At 41.8% G+C, this 19,805-nt stretch overlaps 1 protein-coding gene across 1 annotated transcript in view; it reads left to right on the top strand.

Annotated features, from left to right (window-relative positions):
* The window catches only part of LOC138505058 (mucin-2-like), an 894,965-nt gene that overhangs the window by 329,345 nt on the left and 545,815 nt on the right, over window positions 1–19,805 (top strand). Inside the window, exon 19 of the mRNA XM_069625383.1 lies at window positions 5,286–8,817. Within this exon, the coding sequence (XP_069481484.1) occupies window positions 5,286–8,817 (3,532 nt within the window). The remainder of the gene's footprint in view (window positions 1–5,285; window positions 8,818–19,805) is intronic.

Below are 19,805 nucleotides of genomic sequence, written 5' to 3'. Positions count from 1 at the left end.
TGGCATCTACAGCTTTTCATCATGTGGTGGTAGTCCTGGATGAGTTGTTCAGTGAATGCGGTGTAACTAATGTGGTTAAGACTGATAACGGGCTGCCTTTTCAAGGGCAGGAGTTTGGAAAGTTTGTGTTGCACTTGGGTTTCAAACATCAGAAAAACACCCTGTTGTGGCCACAGGCTAATGGCATGGTTGAAAGGTTTATGGATACAATAAAACAGACACGGCATAAGGCTGTTACAGATCATATGTCAATGCCACAGGCAATATCACAGATGTTATGAAGTTATTGCAACAGGCCTCATGAAATGACTGGGTATTCGCCTACAGAGTTAATGATACGGTACAAGCCCAGAACTAGGCTTGCACAACTTGAGCACTATACCGGTCAAGAAGATGATGAGATCAGAGAAAGAGAGAATGTGAAAAGGAAAAGAATCAAGGAATGGACAGATAGAAAAAGGAAGGCGAAGGAACATCAGCTGGCATTTGGTGAGACTGTGTTGGTCCAGCAGAGACAAAGGAGGAAGTTGGATTCGAGATATAGGCCAATGCCCCTAGTAATCAAGAAGGTTAAAGGAACTATGATTACAGCTGAAGGGGATGATCGTGAGGTGAACAGAAATGCTTCGTTCTTTCGAAGGATGTTCCAAAATGATTCTGATGAAGAAAGGCCTGATGTGGAATTGGATGACGGATAAGAGCTGTCTGGTAACGTTCCTGGAGGCTCTGGAGTGTCTTCATCATTGTACTTACAGAACTCTGAAGCCTTTGAAACAGTTGAGCAGGGTCGGCCTCAGAGTTATTTGCAAGCCGTCTCGCTTGACTGAGCATATGTAGATATGAATCTTATAAACGTATGGGTATGACTTTAGATGATAAGTAAGGGGGGGTTGATGTAGTGTAATAGCTGTAATAGCAACATAAAGAAATCTATTGGAATGTAGAATGTGGAATGGTGCTGGGGGAACTTGGAATGTGGTGGCTTGGGAAGGGCAGTTAATATGGGACAGTAAATGGAGTAAGACATATATCACAGTCTGGCACCATTATTAATGTAATAGCGTAATAGACACAATTTGGGACACAATAACGCCCAACCATACTTGAATAAACCCGCCTGGTGAACGCCACTAAAATGGATAATGCCATCAATCATGTCGGGGCAGGCTAAACAAAGAGAGTGCTAATTTGTAAAGGCGAATGTCAGTTGCTCTGTTGATTAAAGTCCACTTTATCGCACATCCTTCCTCTCAGTCTGACACCACTAAATGCTAGTGGAACCAGTTAGTTCACGTGATATAGCATCACGTAATGTAAGAAACTACGGAGCAAATAGCAGTGGCCCTCTTACTTTGGGAAAAAGTACTGTATCGGGGCTTGAGCATCCGTGTTCTAATTAGAGAAAGGACTATAATGTATATTCCTCTATGCACAGACAACAGAGCCAGAACATCGATATGCAAGGATTTGTTGGGTTCTATTCTAAACACACATTATTTAAGTGTGTCGATGCACATAAAACATGTGTGGTACCTATACAATAGAAAATAATCAATTTGGAAAATGTAGATGATTAGTGTATTTATTGATACATGTCTAGTCTCCAGCTGCTCACTGGTATACATTTGAGTTAGATTATTATCAGGCAACTCAATAGACAGTTCAATTACTGAACCACTGGTTAGCTAATTAAATGCCAGTCGATTGTCTCGTTGAGCTCTGATTCATGGCTTTTCATCAGGAGGTTTCCTCCCTGGTTAGTCTCTCTTTGTCCATTGTTGAATTGCCACTCTGGTGCAGTTTAAGTAGCATGGACCACCATGTATGACCTGCCATCAAAAAGTGGCCAACCAAGGGGGCAGTTAATATTCGGTTTCTTGTACAGCTTTTATGCTCACCAATGCAGACTTTCACTGGTCTCTCCGTTTTGCTAATGTACAGTTTTTCACACTGGCAACAGATCGTGTAGATCACCCATATGCTGTGTTACAATTAGCGAAATCCTTTTGTGGCCATAGTTTATTAAGGCCTAAGTTAAGTGTGGTAGCTCTGTTAGTCAGAGTGCAGCATCTGCAGTTTCTGTAAGCACTGTGGCCTTTCAATTTGTTAAAGCCCCAAGACTCAGTTAAGGTAATCTGTTTCAAGGCTGATTCGAACACATCATTTTTAGTGATTAGTTCCTTCAGAATACTACTCCTCTTGAAGGCGTCTCTCGGGGGGGCAATCGGGTTCGTACCCTTGGACATCCGGTGCCAATTCTTCCAATTCGTTGGATCTGGTTCGACATAGCATTAAATGTGCTAACGAAGAAAATACGGTCTTCAGTGGTATTTTTAGGTATGGATTCTAACAGTCCTTCCCTGTTGTTGTTGTGTGCTCTTTTGAAGGCTTTTGTAATGATTTTCTGTGGATAACCTCGTTTTAATAGGTTCATACTCAGTATCTTGCCTTCTTTGATGAACTCATCTGTATTAGTGCTATTGCGTTTCAACCTCAAGAATTGGCTGATGGGGAGATTTGTTCGGACATGTCTGGGGTGACAACTGTTGTAGATTAGCAGAGAGTTTTTATCAGTAGGTTTGTGAAAAGGTTTGACTTTGAGCATGCCTCCAACATTATAGGAATAGATGGTGATGTCCAAAAGATTAAGCTGTGTAATGCTACTGGTCATAGTGAATTGTAAAAAAGCATTCTGTGTTTTCAGCCATTCGAATGAAGTTAGTAGACTATTCCCATCACGATGAAAGATCACTAACACATTGTCAATGTATCTTTACCACTTGACGATGTGGGTATAATGGGGATTGGATTTAATCTGAATTTTACTACTTTCCAATAGTTCAACATATACATTCGCCAGACCCCATGGCAGTGCTGTGTATTTGTTTATAACATCTGTTGTTGTACTGGACATAATTTTCAGTCAGCGCCATCTCAGTACACCAGAGGATGAACAAGTTGGGAGTGATACCGCCTTGTGTTTTAGAAAATAGGAGTTCTTCTATCATTCCAAGGGTTGCTTCCTGTGGAATTTTGGTATATAGGGATAGGATATACAAGGTGACCAAGATCTCTGTTTTGCTTTAGAATAAGTGGCCTTCAATCAAATTGATAACACTGATAGTGTTTCTTTCAAGAAGAAGTCAGCAAATTTAGCCAGAGGCTCCAATTATGAGCCTGTTCCGGACACTCTTGGTCTCCCAGGAGGGTTAACAAGTGTCTTGTGAATCTTTGGTAGAATGTAAAACTTCGGTATACTTGGATTTCTGGCAACTAAGTACTCTGCTTCTTTCCTTGTTATCCAATTGCATTCTTTAGTTTTCTCAACCATTGTGGTTATCTGAGATAGTAAGTCCTTTGTCGGTTCTGGCATGACTTCTTTATAAAAGGAGACATCACTCAAATGACTATCACATTCTTTAATGTAATCAGTTCTGTTTAGAGATACATTGGCCCCGCCTTTATCAGCCTTCCTAATTATCAAATTGCGATTACATCTCAAAGATGCAATGGCTTGTTGTTATCTTCAGCTAAGATTATGGAATACCTTTTTAAGGGCTATTTTAGATTCCAGGGCCATCAATTCTACTAGTTCTAAGACAATGGATTTGGGGCTATGGCTCATTGTTGCAGGGCAAAGGTGGAGGCATTATGCAAATATTAGGATCAGACATACTCATCGGATTCATTTGGACGTACTCATCCAATTCACTTGGAAGTATTGGTTTAGATGTATTTTTCTAAATAATTTTTGTAGCTCAAGTCTGGTTACAAATTTGTCACAGTGCGTTGTTGCGAACTAGGGTTTCATTGTGCGTCGGCTGGTAGGAGTACAGGTTTATTAATAAACAGTCCTGGTCCTTGTCTGGTGGAGTTCGTAGTGCCAGGACATCTGGTCCCTGTCCAAAAAATGAGCCGAAGTGTCCTTGGTTCTTAAGTCGTAAACTCTTTGTGGTCTGTGTTGATTTTGCAACTGACCTTTCTGGTCCAGTGGGGCCTAACTCACTCATTGATTTCAGGGAATCAGAGTCAAACTCAACTGCCGAGTTCAATCTTGTTATGAAGGAAAAGATTTCAATTACCTCATTGACTGGGCAGGTGCCAGTCATAGGACTTGAAATTCTTCATTAATTGTGAGATGTCTAAAGCTTCTAGAGATCTCAAATTGCAAGAGAACAACCCAATATGATGATAATATCAAGGTTTTCAATTTTATTTATAAATCAGAACTCACATACACCTTGTGCTTAGTCCACATTGTCAGTGAATCAGCTTTTAAACAGGGCTTCTGAAATACTTTTATTTATTTATTATTATTTTTATTTTTTATTAACAATGTATTTAGTTTCTAACACTCAGCAGATACAATATATGGTCAAACATGTCTTCATAACCCCCCCCCATGAATCTACCCCATATCTTCTTGAAAAAAAAACAATTGTTTTCTTTCGACGATAAATCAATCTTTCCATGTCAGCCAATTTTAACATTTTATCCATCCAAACATACACTTCTGGAGACAATCTCGATTTTCATCCTCTAAGTATCACCTTTTTAACCACTGAGACACCTCTAAATAGCCATTTTTGTTGAGAAGTCCATAGATCATTCAGTGTTTCGTCATCACCAAGAATGAATGTATTAAAATTGTAATCCAAGGTCAGCCCCAATACATTGTTAAAAATAATGCAGTCAGAGTGGCGAATCCAAGGCCCCAGGAGAAAGAAAGTAAAGGGGTCACGAAAATTCCGGAGAGGCAATATCTCCCCAGAAGCAGATCACTGAACCCAAGCGACACTGGTAAGACAGTTCCAATTAAATAAGTGAATGATGTAATGAGGCGATACAAACACATACACGTTTTCCTGACTCTAATGACAAAAATTAGGGGGGAATCAAGGAGGGGCTCACTCCGGACAAAGATAACTTATTTGGTTAAGGGGCGTGAAGTAACGGCCCCCCCAAGTGGTCCGATGCCGACCTGGAGCAACATGCCGGGTTCGATCGGACGCCTTCAATTAGAAATGGGGAGGGGATGGAGGGAGGGGGAGGGAAAGGCCACAGGGCCGAGGCGGGTCAAAGCAGCGTACATAGTAAACCAAAACAAGCGCAGCAGCAAGCACTCCACGAGTAAAAAGCAGTACCAATTACACACGAAGAGACTGTTTCCCATGAGAAAGAGCAATGACAACTGACACTAACACAAGGAAAAATGTCTCCTTGAGAGTCGGGACACTCAATGTAAAAGGACTCAATTCAACGACAAAATGGTCCCTCGTCGCCAGAGAATTCCGTAGGGCTGAAATAGATATCCTCCTCCTGCAGGAAACGAAATATATAAAAGGAGAAGGAAGACCGATCCTTGGGAAACGAGTTGGGAACGAATACTGGGGCTCTGGCCCGCTTAGAAAAGGAGGAGTGGGAATCCTCATTAGAAAAGGCATAGCATTCACCCCTACCAGGACATGGTCTGATGTGGAAGGACGAGCTCTGCTCGTAAATGGGCAAATAGGTAAGGTGAACGTAACGATTGCGACCCTGTATTCCCCGAACACGGGACAATCGAGATTCCTCTCCAGAACGATTCCCAAGATATTACTAGAAGCCACCGGGCACATTATTTTAGGCGGAGACTTTAACCAATGGGCGGACCCGGTCAAAGATCGAAAACCTGGGAACCCCAACACGAGCCACCAGAACAGACTTGAGCCAACTGAGCTTGCGCAAATGATGGAAATGTATAATATGATAGACGCGTGGACGGCACATCATCCCGAAGAACAAGGTTACACCTTCTATTCCGCTCCACACAATGCGTATACCCGAATTGACTACATATACCCATCCAGAGACCTCGCTGAGACTACAGCTAAAGCAGGCATAACCCCGATCACTTGGTCGGACCACGACATGGTCCTCACAGACATTCAGTGGGTAAAATGGGGCTGCAATGAGAGCCTCTGGAAAGACGCTGTCTTCAGAGCCGAAATGGAGATGGAAATCTCCCAATTCTTCGAAACAAATGATAATGGGGAGGCGTCCAAACAGACCGTCTGGGAGGCAGGAAAGGCTACCTGGAGGGGAATTCTGATAAGAGAAGGCTCCTCAAAAAAGAGGGAACGTAATCTTATCGAACAGAAGCTACGAACAGAAATTCACCAACTGGAGAGCAAACCTGACCCAGACGCAGAATTAGATCCCATAAAAATGAGTAGAGCCAGAGATAAAAGAAACAAACTGAAACTATTACAACACGAGCAAGTGGTGCGCAAATTGAGGTTTCTGAAACAAAAATTCTATGAAAAGGGGGACAAGTCAGACGCGCTTCTCGCTGCCAGGCTTCGAGAGCAGAGAGCTGAACGAAGAGTACTAGAAATCTCTGAGGATAACTCCCAAACGTCATACGCTCACACTACTATTCCAGAATCCTTCGCCAACTTTTACGAGGCACTCTATTCCTCTGAAGTTAACCCTGAACAAATAGATACTGAAACGTACCTGTCCTCAATAATTGTCCCCCACATATCACAACAAGATGCTGAACTGTTGGAATCCCCTATCACAGAATCGGAAGTCCAAGCTGCCATAAAGAGACTAACCCTAGGTAAATCCCCGGGAGAAGATGGCTACACTGCCGGATTCTATAAAACCTTCATTGCAATACTGTCTCCCTTCCTGACGACCCTTTTCAATGAGATAATGGACACGGGGAAGCCGCCGGACTCCTTTACCAGGGCACTGATCACAGTGATCCCCAAGGCAGGGAGGGATCCCACGAAATGTGCCTCGTACCGCCCCATATCCCTGCTTAACCTTGACGCGAAAATCTATACTAGAATCCTGGCTGCAAGGTTGGAAACGCTAATCCCGCAACTCATACATCCAGACCAGGTTGGATTTATACTCGGGAGACAGGGGGCTGACACGATGCGCAAAACCCTCCATCTCATTCATACATCCCAGACCCTGGATAATGACCCGGTCCTACTCTCTATCAACGCAGAAAAGGCTTTTGACAGGGTGGAATGGGGATTCCTAAAAGCGGTATTATGTAAAGTGGGAATGGGCACGAGGTTTAGGACAGCAATACAAGCAGTATACTCAGACCCTAAAGCCTCAATATTCGTGAACGGTGAATATTCTAGATGGTTTAACTTGCAACGTGGGACTAGACAGGGATGTCCCCTCTCGGCAATTCTCTTTGCACTCTCACTAGAGCCCCTGGCAATAACGATGAGGGCCGACCCCACCCTAGAGGGTATTCGAATGGGGTCGACGGAATACAAAATTGCCCTCTATGCAGATGACATCCTCCTCCACATTACTAACCCCCTTTCTTCCATCCCTCGAGCCCTTTGTCTGCTGGAAGAATACGGTAGACTTTCAGGGTTCAAAGTAAATAAAACTAAGTCGACACTCTTCCCCCTTAAAGGCTCAGAAGATGAAAATATCACCAAATTCTCTCCCCTGGGCCTTAAAATTGAACACACAAAACTACAGTATCTGGGGATACAAATTACGAAAAAGCTGAGTGACCTATACGAGGCCAACTTCCCTACCCTACTAAACCAGTTCCGGTCCGACCTGGCAAGATGGGATAAGCTCACAATATCTTGGCTCGGTCGACTTAATGCAATAAAGATGGTATCCCTCCCGCGATTCCTATACCCCTTCCAAATGTTACCCATCACGATCCCGATTGGTTTCTTTACTGAAACCAAAAGGGCCATGCTCCGATTCTTATGGCAAGGGAAGAAAGCGAGGATCCCGTATAAGATCTTAACACTCCCCAAAGACAAGGGAGGGGTCGGACTCCCTAACCTACAGAAATACTACAAAGCATCCCAACTAAGAGTTCTAATCCCACATCTGCGTAATCAAACAGACATCCATTGGGTCAATATGGACAATCACTATTTCTCACCAGCCACGGTCTCGGAATGGCTCTGGGCTCCGAAGGACAGAATTCGAAGAAAACTCAAAGGTCACCCCATACTGAGCACCATTTGGGACATCTGGACACAAGGAAAGAACATGCAAAACATTACCACCTGGCCAGCCCCTTTGAGCCACTTATGGTCTCCCGGAATCAACGACCACATTCCAAATGTAGGACGATTCCAAGCATGGTATGAGGCAGGATTAGAAAGAGTTGGGCAACTACAAAGAAAAGACTCCTTCATCCCTCTCCCAGAACTAACGGAAGCCCTCGGAATAGGTCCACTATCCACTTTCCAATATATACAAATTAAAGGCGTTTTGACGAGACCTCTGTGGAAGCCTAAATTTATGAGAGATCTCACTCTCTTTGAAAAAATACTTGATTCAAGAACTGAGATGAAAGGCCTAATATCTGACATGTACAGGGCACTGATAGGAGGGGAGGGAGTGAACACGGACGCACTGAAAGGCAGATGGGAAAAAGACTTTGCTGAACAGATCACACCGGACCTATGGGACACCATATGCCAAGCGGCCACACAAATATCCATCTCAAACCAATACAAGCTCCACGCAATCAAGTTACTGCATAGATGGCAATACGACCCAGTCAGGTTATCCAAAATGTTCCAAACAATCAAGCCAGAATGCTGGAAGGGATGTGGGGAGAAAGCAGACTATTGGCACATGTGGTGGGGGTGCCCCCGAATAAAAGTCTTCTGGTCTGAAGTGTTGGGCTGGATCAAGGAGGTTGACGGCAATACCAGAACAGCTAATCCCTACCTCATGCTCTTCGGCCTTGAGAAGGATGAGGATGACTGGATCAAAATAAAGGATATAGCTCTGCAACTGCTATTAGCAGCAAGAGCAACTCTGGTAATGAAATGGAAAGCCCCCATAACCCCTACGAAAAGCGAATGGATCAACGTTGCCAACAACATTTGCATAATGGAACATATCACAGCGTCACTACACGGAAGATCGTCGCAGATCGAAGCCCTCTGGATCGAATACAAGAACATACACCTACCCAACGGACTCCTCAGCCATAAATTGACCACCCCAAGAACAGAAGAGCGAAACGAGACCTAAATCATACTGAGTCCGCCCACACTAAAGTGTCCTCTCAGGACTGCGAAAGTTCCCGACAACATATACTAACTCTGATTACCACACGATGAATGCTGCAAGAATTGTACTAAACACTGCCTGACCACGGGGAGGGAGGGGGGCGGGAAACAGGGGAGGGGGGAAGTCATGTTTATACTCGAACATTATGTATGGAGATCGTGTCTGCCGGACAAACACGGAATACATGGAGTTTTATAGCTTAGTTCTACTGTTATAAGATATGTACTGGTTTTCTTATTGTTGTACCATGACTCACACTTGTAAAACTTAATAAAATCAAATTTACAAAAAAAAAAAATAATGCAGTCTCCTTCAGAAATCACTCACTCTCACACACTGCCAAATCATGTGTTCCAAGGTGCCCACTCTGTGAGCACAGCCCCAACAGTCACTTATATCAGAGAGACCTCTTTAAAGTAATCTTTCAGGCGTCCAATACACCATATTCAAGATCTTAATCTGATGCAATCTCTCACCCAGGCATACATAAAATAGGCAAACATTCTTACAAAACCACCTCCCATCATTCCTGAGTCATCTCACAAGACATTGGCCCTCATTACAACCTAGGCGTTAAGGGATTAACGGCGCGATAAAAGGTGGCGGCGCCCTTAAACCCTTAACACCTGATTACGCTTTTAGCAGGCGTTAAAAAACCAACCCGCAAAGAGACCTAGGAGCTAATTACGGCACCATAATTTACTGTGCCGTAATTAGCGCCTTCCCCAGTCCCATTGAGCCCTATGGGGCAAAAATGGGAATGGGGAAGGGCCATGGTGGCATGGGGAATTACCGCCCCGCCAACCTCGGAATGGGGCGGTAATTCCCCATTCCGCCATGGCGGAGTCGGTAAGTTACCGGCATGGACCATGGTGCTATTAGCACCATGGTCCAACGCCTGGGTCGTAATGAGGGCCATTCTCCTTGTCCATTCTTCCACTAGGTTTCTATTGTCCATTGACATAGACAAAATCAAGTTATAGTTTTTACTCGCTAGCCCACCTTATGCCTTGCCACTAGCATTCAGGCTCCTTAATCAGTGCCTTGCTCAGATTCAATGTGCCCAATTGCCTTTTTAAGTTTTTGGTAATCATGTTGAGAGCAATTCGGTATTTCCACTCTACACCCCCCTGAAACTATTCTGGACAAAAAAAGTGTTTTACCATTTTCCCTTATTTAAGGGTTGTACCATATGGATGAGTTGAGTCTCTTAAAAACATTTTCCCCCAGTAGATTCACAAACTCCTTCCAAGAGCTTCTCAAAAATTGCATAGTGGGTGCCACTTTAGTTGCTAATTCCCATATGGTTTTCAGGATAGTCAACGGGGCCAGAGGCCCTAATAGACAAGCTCCACCTTGGTCCAATAATTTGGCTCCTTTCCCAATAATGGTGCAAAGTATTTGGCCATGAATGCCAGATGATAGGCATAATAATTAGGAACCCCTAATCCACCTCTCTCCTGAGGCAATTGCAATTTCCATAGTTTCAACCTAGGAGGTTTGTCGCCCCATAAAAATGTCTGTATGAGAGCATCAAAATCTTTCCAAAATGTCTTCCCAAGATGCAAATGTAGCATGCTCAGTACATAAGTTATCTTTGGTGTTAAAATCATTTTATGTGTGTTAACTTTACAGCATAAAGATAGATTCAGCAATCTCCATTTCTCCAGGTCCTGCTTAAGTCCAACTCTCAGAACCTTCATATTCTCCTGCACCATTCCTTCCAATGTATTAGTCAACCAGACCCCCAAGTACTTAATTTTCTTTGGGCACCATTTGAATCCCAGATTTGTAACTCTTGGTTAGTGCCATTGCCTCAGACTTTGCCTAGTTGATCTTATAAACTGAGCATACATTAAAATCTGATATGAGACCCATAAGTATTGGCAGCATTTTCAAGGTCCCTCAACAACACTTATAGATTGTGTGCATAAAGCCACAATTTCTGACCAACTCCACCATAACCTATTCCCTGTATCCTTCCTTCTTCTTGAATTGCAGCTGCCAGGGTTGCAATTGCAATCACAAATAAAAGCGGGGACAATGGACATACCCTGTCTAGTGCCACGTTGCAGCTCAAAGCACTCAAATCCCATGCCATTGGTTTCAACATCTGTTGTCGTGCCGTAGTATAACGACTTTATCCAATCCACAAAGCATTCCCCAAGACCCATTCCTTCCATTATATCATACAAGTAATTCCAATGTACCCTGTCAAAGACTTCCTCAGCGTCTAATGAGAGGACTGTAGCATCATCACACATATCTGTAATCTGGGATATGGTTTGTAAGCATATGTCTTCCTTTGACAAAGCCAGATTGGTTTTCATTAATTAATTTCGGTAACAGTAATTCCAGTCTTCTTGCCAAAGATTTCAACAGAATGTTATTGTCTGTATTCAATAGACTGATTAGGCAATAGCTCAAAGGTAATGTCAGGTCCTTATCTTTCTTTTTAATCAAAGAAATAGTAGTGTGGTGTGTTGTTTGTGATAACATCCCAGCAGACCGAGAAGTCACATACATGTCATGTAAGAGTTCAAATACGGAATCTGGCATAATGTTATACAACTCAGCAGGTAGACCATCTGGTCCAGGCAATTTCCCAGAATTCAAAGATGCAACCGATTTCACCAACAGTCAATTTGGCATCCAAATTGTTTCTCTCTTCCGTTGTTAATTTCGGCATCTGCAGTACAGTTTTAAAACTCCTTAAGTTACCTGATATATTAGTCTCATTTGAGTAGAGTTGCTCATAATAGTCCTTGAATACCTCCTTAATCTCTTCAGGGTTGAAACTGATTGACGCATATAATTTAGTGATAGACGGAATAGCCCTGTCTGCCTCCTGACTTCTTAAATGATGGGCTAACCAACGGTCACATTTTTCACAACTATGTGCACTTGATACATAATAATGTTTGTTCAACCTTCTCTGACATTTTTTTGCTATAATCACTTTTCATATGGCGTAGATCCTTAACATTCTCATCAATCGGATTATTTAACACTTTCTTCCAAGTCTATAATCTTCTTATCCAGGGCCAAAACCTCTGCTTTATGTTTCTTTTTCCGACCACTCAATAAGCTGATCAATAAGCCCCTCGTGGAGCATTTGAAGGCTTTGCAGACTATTCTTGCATCTTTTTCTCCTGTGTTGTTTTCTTCAATGAATTGATTAGCTTCACTGATATTCTTCTCAACAAATTCATCTACTTCCAATTGTAATGTATTTGACTTCCATAAAGATGTTCTATTTATATTAAAATGTAATGCCAGGCACATTTCCACCGGCCCATTTCCACCGGTGCATGATCAGATAAGTGTATAGTTCAAATCACACCACTTGTGTAATTTTCAGCTGCTTGGCCTGACACTAGTATCATGTTTAATCTAGAGTATGTATTGTGGGCATTGGATAAGAAACTGTATTCCCTAGATGATGTATGTTCTAGTCTCCAAGGCTCCACAAAATTATGTTCATCAATGAAGGCCTGCAAGGACACAAAATGGTTATTCCTTAACAGAGTTACAGCACGTTTACTTTTGTCCATCAACGGGCCTAGTACCTCACTGAAATCACCTCTGAGTATTATATATGAGGTATGAATACCTAGTAATGTCTGAGCAATATATCTATAAAATGAACCATCATCCACCGTCGGTGGATATATGTTACATAATGCTACAACTTCTCCCTGTATGTTCATTAACAATGCAATCATTCTGCCCTGCTTGTCCGAATAATGCTTCATTACCTGAACTGAAACACCACTCCGTGTGACCTTCAGACGAGCCAAATACACACCCGACCCATCCCTTCTTCAATCTATTCTCCTCTTCTTGTATTAAATGAGTCTCCTGCAATAAACATACATCCGCTTTAAGGTCGTTCAAATGGTTAAGTATTTGTTTCCTTTCTAACGGACTATTACTACCATTCACATTCCACGAAATAAAGCGTAATTCATCTCTGACCTTAGTCACCATTCTTTCCTCAGAAAATATGTTGACCTAGACAACACTAGCCCTGTCAATGAAATACAATTTAACAGAAAAAAACACTCTCTTAAGGTCATGTTAGTTCGAAGATGCAACTGCTTCAATTCTATAAGAAACATTCCAAAGAATCCCATTCTCCGTACGCCCTCGCCAAATTAGAACACTTCAGCTTTATCGTGTTATAGACACAATAGGCTCAACATAGCTTAACATAACTCCTTCCCCCTCCCCTCAGTGCTTAAAGGAGTAACACAACCAAAAGAAACAATTTAGGCTGCCTACGTCCATCCTTCCAGGTGACCAATACATATCATGCACAATTGGAGACCTGTAAACAAAGGACTGTTTATACAGTGCATCTGAAATTGATCTTAACAACAACTTGTGATTGAATAGCAAACCAGTGTCCCTGTAAAAAGCAATAAATATCATCCGACATGAGCAATACATTCATTTTACACATTACTACCTACTATAGAACCCCAGAAATGTTGATTATTGGCACACATTCCATCTCAGCACATTCTGCCCCCTCTCCACAACCACCCGCAAAGACCAGTCCAGGGAAGAAAATGGGTTAACACAATCAAAACAACTCATATTAAATTCAGAAGCAGCATGGACATTAACGCACAAACCTCTTCTAAATTCATTAATCTGACAATAAGACACCATATAACTAGTTACGGCAAGAGGTCAATCGTATTCATGTGACATTTTTGAAAAATTTACAATAATTTATTACATCAACACATTCTTATTCAGAATTGTTGAATAATTTATTCATAGCCACACAACTGTAAATGACTGACCATAGTTCACAGTCATAGATACACTTAAGCCAGGTATCTCGAGCATTCAAAAGGACAAGAAATAAATCAAGTCCAACTGCTACGGTGTTCTAGAGTAGCAAGGGTCCCTAAAATTATATTGTTTTAAATAAAGCACCTTTTGACAGCATTCATTCTGCAGATGATATCTATAAGGCCAGATGGCGGTGCCAGAGGCCTCGGAATTTGCAGAAAAAGCATTGGTCAGACTCTGCAAAAAGAATAATGCCACACCCCCCCGAAACCATCAACACAGTAGATACACCTTCTCTCAACACAGGTGTTCTGTCCAGGCCTGTCAGTAGGCAATATGACAGTTGGAGGTAAAAACCAACCACCACGAGATGACCTTTGTCTTAAATGATGATTTTGCTGCATCGGCCCTCGTTCAGCAATTGCGGGAAAAGACGCCTGTATCCTCAAGGCCCTGTTATTGAAAACCATTTGTTCTGCCGGAGTATCCCGGGCCACTGTGCATCGATAGTTCCCAGAGCGCGCAGCGTCACTCGGTATGCAGAATGCTCATAATGCGGCTACAATACTAAGGGCCTCATTACGACTCAGGCGGTAAGGGTTTTACGGCGGCATAAACAGCGCCGACCCTTACCGCCTGATTCCGAGGTCCCTTAGCGCCATGGAGGTTTTAACACCTGCTTTTAGCAGGTGTTAAAATCCATGGCGCTAAGGGACCTTGATGTTAATTACGCCACCGTAATTTACGGTGGCGTAATTAACGCCTTCCCCACTCCCATTATGCCCTATGGGGCAAAATGGGAATGGGGAAGGGAAAATGGGAAAATGGGGATTTACCGCCCCGCCAAGGTTGGAATGGGGCGGTAAATCCGCCAACCACCATGGCGTAAACGTAGTTTACGCCATGGTGGTAAAGTCACGGCCCAGGCGGTAACTTACCGCCTGGGTCGTAATGAGGCCCTAAAAGAGCTTGCAGCAACTGTGATGTTTAATTGCAGGCATGAAATGATTGTAGACTGCACAGCAAGGAGGGAACTTGCAGGTTCTGGGTTTAAGGGGTCTCGCTGCAGTTAGATCTGGAGTCTCAACTATCGCAAAGACTCACCTAAAAATTATATACCAGAGTTGCGTTTTCCACCATCATTACATTCTGGTCTGTTAATTGAGTATTACCCTCTGTCTACACAGTGAATCGGTCCCACGTAAGCCCCGTTGCCTTGTAGAATAATCAAATTTGTTCATTACTTTCTGTTCCATATTACGAACAGCTTCCTCATTAGCTTGACAAGTGAGCTGACTTCATCTGCGTTGTGACATGTAGACGTGGATGCTCGTTCTGAGGTCCTTTTCTTCATTGCAAATGCGAAACACTCAGCCATCGTAGAAACGAATTCCAGAGGAAGCCGGTAATGTCTCAAGCTTATTTTCCATTAACGGTCTGGCTGAGCCAGCGTTAATTGATGTTAATATAGAGTTGATCACAAGTAATTATTAAGTACATTTTTGGCAAACGGTGCAGCAATAAAGAAAGCACCAAAAAGGGGGCAGGGAGGAGCACATACCTTTGTGTACATTACAGTCATTGTTTGACCAGGTGGTAGTTTCCAAACCACTCTTTCAAGCCGTAAAAAAGTGCTTCAGCCACCTCAGAGGTAGATTTTTCTCCATCAGGAAGAGATAATGTCAGAACTGCAGCTATATTTAAATATGCCTTAATTCCTTTTCCTAAGGCAAGTTCTTTAGCTGACTTAAAAGACCTCCTTTTAATTAGCATCTCTATAGGGTAATCCGGGAAAATAGAAAAAGGTTTTCCTTTAAAGCTGGTACTAACTCTAATCCTGGCATTCTGTAGTAGTTTCTCCTTTGCCCTCACAATTGTAAGCGCCACCAAGATCTGGCGGGCTCTGTATGTGGAGACTTTCCCAACTCTGTAAACAAAATCTATGTCACTGTTTGAAATTAAATCAGCTCCAAGGCAATCCGAGATACTTTTCAGTAAAAAAGTCACCATTCTCTGTGTCATCAGTGCCTTCACCATTCTCCTCCAACCCAACCAGCCTAAGGTTCCTTCGTCATAGTTTCAAATCCCGAGACTTGTCCTTTCCTTAATGGAGTTCTGTTTTCAAATTATTGTAAGCTCTGAAACTTCCAGTGATCTCCATCCCCAGGGAGACAGAGCTGGCCTCCAAATTAGTGACCCGGTTATCCAGATGAGACACCTCTGAGTAAGATCTGCTAAAGATGATTTGACCTCACCCACACCCTGAGCCACTTTCAGCAGAAGAGTATACATATCTTGAGTGTTGAGTGTTGGGAATTTCATCCATTTTAGCAGTCTACTTGGGTTTCTTAGGGATTAGGTCTTCTGCCACCTCAATCTGTTTTTTTAGTATTCATTATGCTTAGATTATCTTTATAGGAGAGGGTCCAGGAGCTGCAGGTTTAAGCTGCTGCCTCAGAGACTTTTAAATACGGTCAGGGATTTAATTAATTTATGAGAAAATGTCTAAATAATCCTGGAGCATAGATACTTACGTTGTGGCTGCCTTTCAAAGAGCCAGGATAGGTGAGGACACAGACACAGACTGGCCTCAATTAGCTCTGCTGTTTAACTGCATGCTCATGGATGGCATTCACATTGCAGGGAGCACTGGTACTGATTGTGTCATAGCAGTCATGAAGAGAGGGCTCCAGTACAGGTTGCCAGCTCATATTTTCACAGGTATCTCTCCATTTGAGGTTTTGAGAAGGCACAATCCTTATAGCAGTTTGTGCCCGGCCTGGACGAGAAGGTCTTGGATTTAGAATGTTGAGTCCAGAGAGTGCACGAGAGAATTTGCAACAAGGCACAATTTAAATTTTGCATGTGAAATGAAAGAGCTTCTGGGAAGTTAGATAATGAATAAGAAACCTATGGGTGGCCACAAAAGGTACTCCATTTCTTGGATAGGTTGATTGTTCAAGATGACATGGGGAGTGCCATGCATGTACCAAGTGGTGATATATGAAACAAAGAGAGCATGGCGATCGTTCCTCCAAGAAGATAGTGCTTGAGTGCCTGTTTATTCTTTCCTAAAAGAGGAAGCAGGTGTGTTATATCTTAAATGCTCTAGGGCTCATGTTCAATGGGGGTGTGACGTCACAAGCAGAGTAGTATCTGAACTTTATTATTTTGCCCAATCCCTTTTCTTCCAGGGGAGTTGAGAGCACAACAGGACTGTTGGACACTAGATGCTCACAGGTGTGCAAGGGGCCAATGTAGGCTCCTGCAGAATTTCCCAAGGTTGTTTTCTGACACTAATGTCTTTGAAAGGGCGGATCATAATTTATTGTGGAATAAGTTCTCAAAGGTCTGGATTTCCTGCCATGTGTTAAACCAGTTGATTACTCCCCATACTTAAAATTGGACTAAAGTAAGACTATCAGGATCCGGTGATCTCCAATTATGATTGCCAATGGATTAAAACAAAGTTGCATTTTACAACACCTTTTTTTTTTAGTTTATATACGACTGAGAATAATAAGATATTGAATAAAGTACACAGTCCATATCCTCCATCTATTGGTATTACTAAAATATGCTATGCTTTTTACCATAGCCAGCTGCTACAATAATCTGTGCTCTAACATCTAGAGGCATATTTCATGAATATTTAAAACTTTTAAATATGTCTGTTAACGCAGATTATGGTTTTTAATGGAAGGTGGAAAAAGTGTAATTCACAGTTACTAAATAACTTTAATATTGATGTAGTTAAGTTGTATACATACTTAGGTCTCACATGAGATGATCAACTTCACTTTAAGTTGTTAAAACACATGGAAAGATACTTTCTGAATACTTGGATACCTCTAATAAAGCTATACAATGCCAAAATGATTCCCTTAATTATGTACGGTATTGTAGCTTTTATCAATGAAGATATCCGAAGTAGAGAGAAAATTGAGATTCTAGCCCTGAAAACATTATCCGATATTAGAAAAATACTATCCATGAAGGGCATAAATTAGTGGCTGGAATAATGAGTACATCTCAACAACTAATGGCTTCTTTTGTAAATGATATCAAAACATGGAAAACACTGAGAGCAACTCTCAAAGGATTATTAATGTGATTCAATTAATAAACCACATATATACCAAGAGACCTAGATTCATTGTCCTTCAAGAAGTCAATGACATTCCTTTTGGTTGTAATACTTTTGCTCTTGATATTGGCAATCCAGGAGCATCACAGAGATACTTTGCAGAATTACCAAACAAACATAGCAGCTCTTACTACTTACTCAAAATCGCAGACTTCAACTGCAGTAGTTCACATGCTATCACCATGGAAAAAAGGGAGGACCATTGGTCTGTAGTGTGTATCACAAACTAAAGCGCTCTCACAGAGAACAACATTTATTATTCATGTGTTTGCATATAGTTCTTTCTTGATGGTTGGTAGCAAGGAAAAGGTCAACACCTCACAGTGGGCTCTGACTCTGATGTTCCATATAACCAGATCACACAATCTGAGAATGAGTACAAACAAAGTTGTTGCAATCACATAATTTGAGCTTGCTAGACATTTATGTTTCTGTTTTGAGTGAATCATCTGATTTGCTGGAAGGCCAATGCTGACCTGTAATTGGCCTATGGAAGGATAACATATGGGACATTTCTTTGTACATTTTATCTTAATGCATGACCCGTTAGGTGTAGAATAGGAGCAAGGCCAGGGTTCTCCGGAAATAAGATTTCTATCGAATCTGTGGGAATCATTTGGACACTGAAAATCATATTACTTTAAATGTTTGACATTATTAGGACTAAAGAAACATTGGATAGGTGAACTGCTGATCCTGAATTTTGATAAAAGTGATACATTTTGGCTATTTGTACAAGGAGACTACAAATATGTGTACATTTTGCTATGAATATTTTCATGGGTTTTAGCTAGGTTGTTTGATTTTAATTATAGTAATACGTTAAATATTATTGGACTTTGATTAACTGCATGAGAAAATTCAATTGTATGGTTTGTTTTAAACATGCTTATTTTGTATAAACTAACATCTAGTATCAAGCATGGGACTTTGCCACAGTACGCAGTGATAAAAAAAACTGTTGAGAAGATTTCCAAATTACCTTGGGATCACGTGTATGGGAGGAATCATCCAAGATGGCCTCAAAATATTGTTTGATAATATAGCAATAGCACACCATCCAGCGGGCCGGATCAGGTGTTAATACCTAGCATTTCATACAATATATGTTTTTCTGGTGACTACATTAACAGACTTACATTTAAGTATATTAAACTGTGCCCTCTGTCCACAGGGTGATCACAAGGCATCTCTGTCATCCAAACACAGCTTTTCAGAGTATTTTGTGAAAGAGATAACTGAGCTCTTTCCAGAATATCTAATGATAATGTATGCAGTGTCTGGAAGCTTGAGGTCCACTATTAAGAATGTACTGTATATGCATACTACGCCCACACCTTGGCGCCTGCCGTCGAAATTAACATCTAATTGATTTCTTTTCTCTAGTTTGCAAAGCTCCTATGTTCTTTTTCAACTGTTCCAGTGCACCAGCAGACAGCACAGGTGTCGAGTGCCAGAGGAGTTGTGACAGCTTAGACACACCATGCGTGAGTACCGCCTCAAAACCACATGGTTTCACATTAAATAAATGCCACGGTCTTAACACGGATGCCCTATACTGGCAACTTGACTAATAACTGGGTAACAAACTGTTGTCAATGAAGGGTTAGGACATGGGTGATTGTGAGCAAGGTCAGATCATATTCCGCTGTGTTTTCACCCCGGTGTCTCAGGAACATGGTTTTACTTTATTGTACCATTTTTTTCTAGTCATTTTGCACTCCATTTTATTTTTTGATAACTACTTCAAGTAGCTTTGCTTTTAAAACGCACGAGCTTT

This window comes from Ambystoma mexicanum, chromosome 11 (genome assembly GCF_040938575.1).
Source record: "Ambystoma mexicanum isolate Mex_15411 chromosome 11, UKY_AmexF1_1, whole genome shotgun sequence".
NCBI lineage: Eukaryota > Metazoa > Chordata > Amphibia > Caudata > Ambystomatidae > Ambystoma > Ambystoma mexicanum.
Note: the sequence above shows the minus strand (reverse complement) of the source record. Positions and strands in the feature narration are given on the sequence as shown.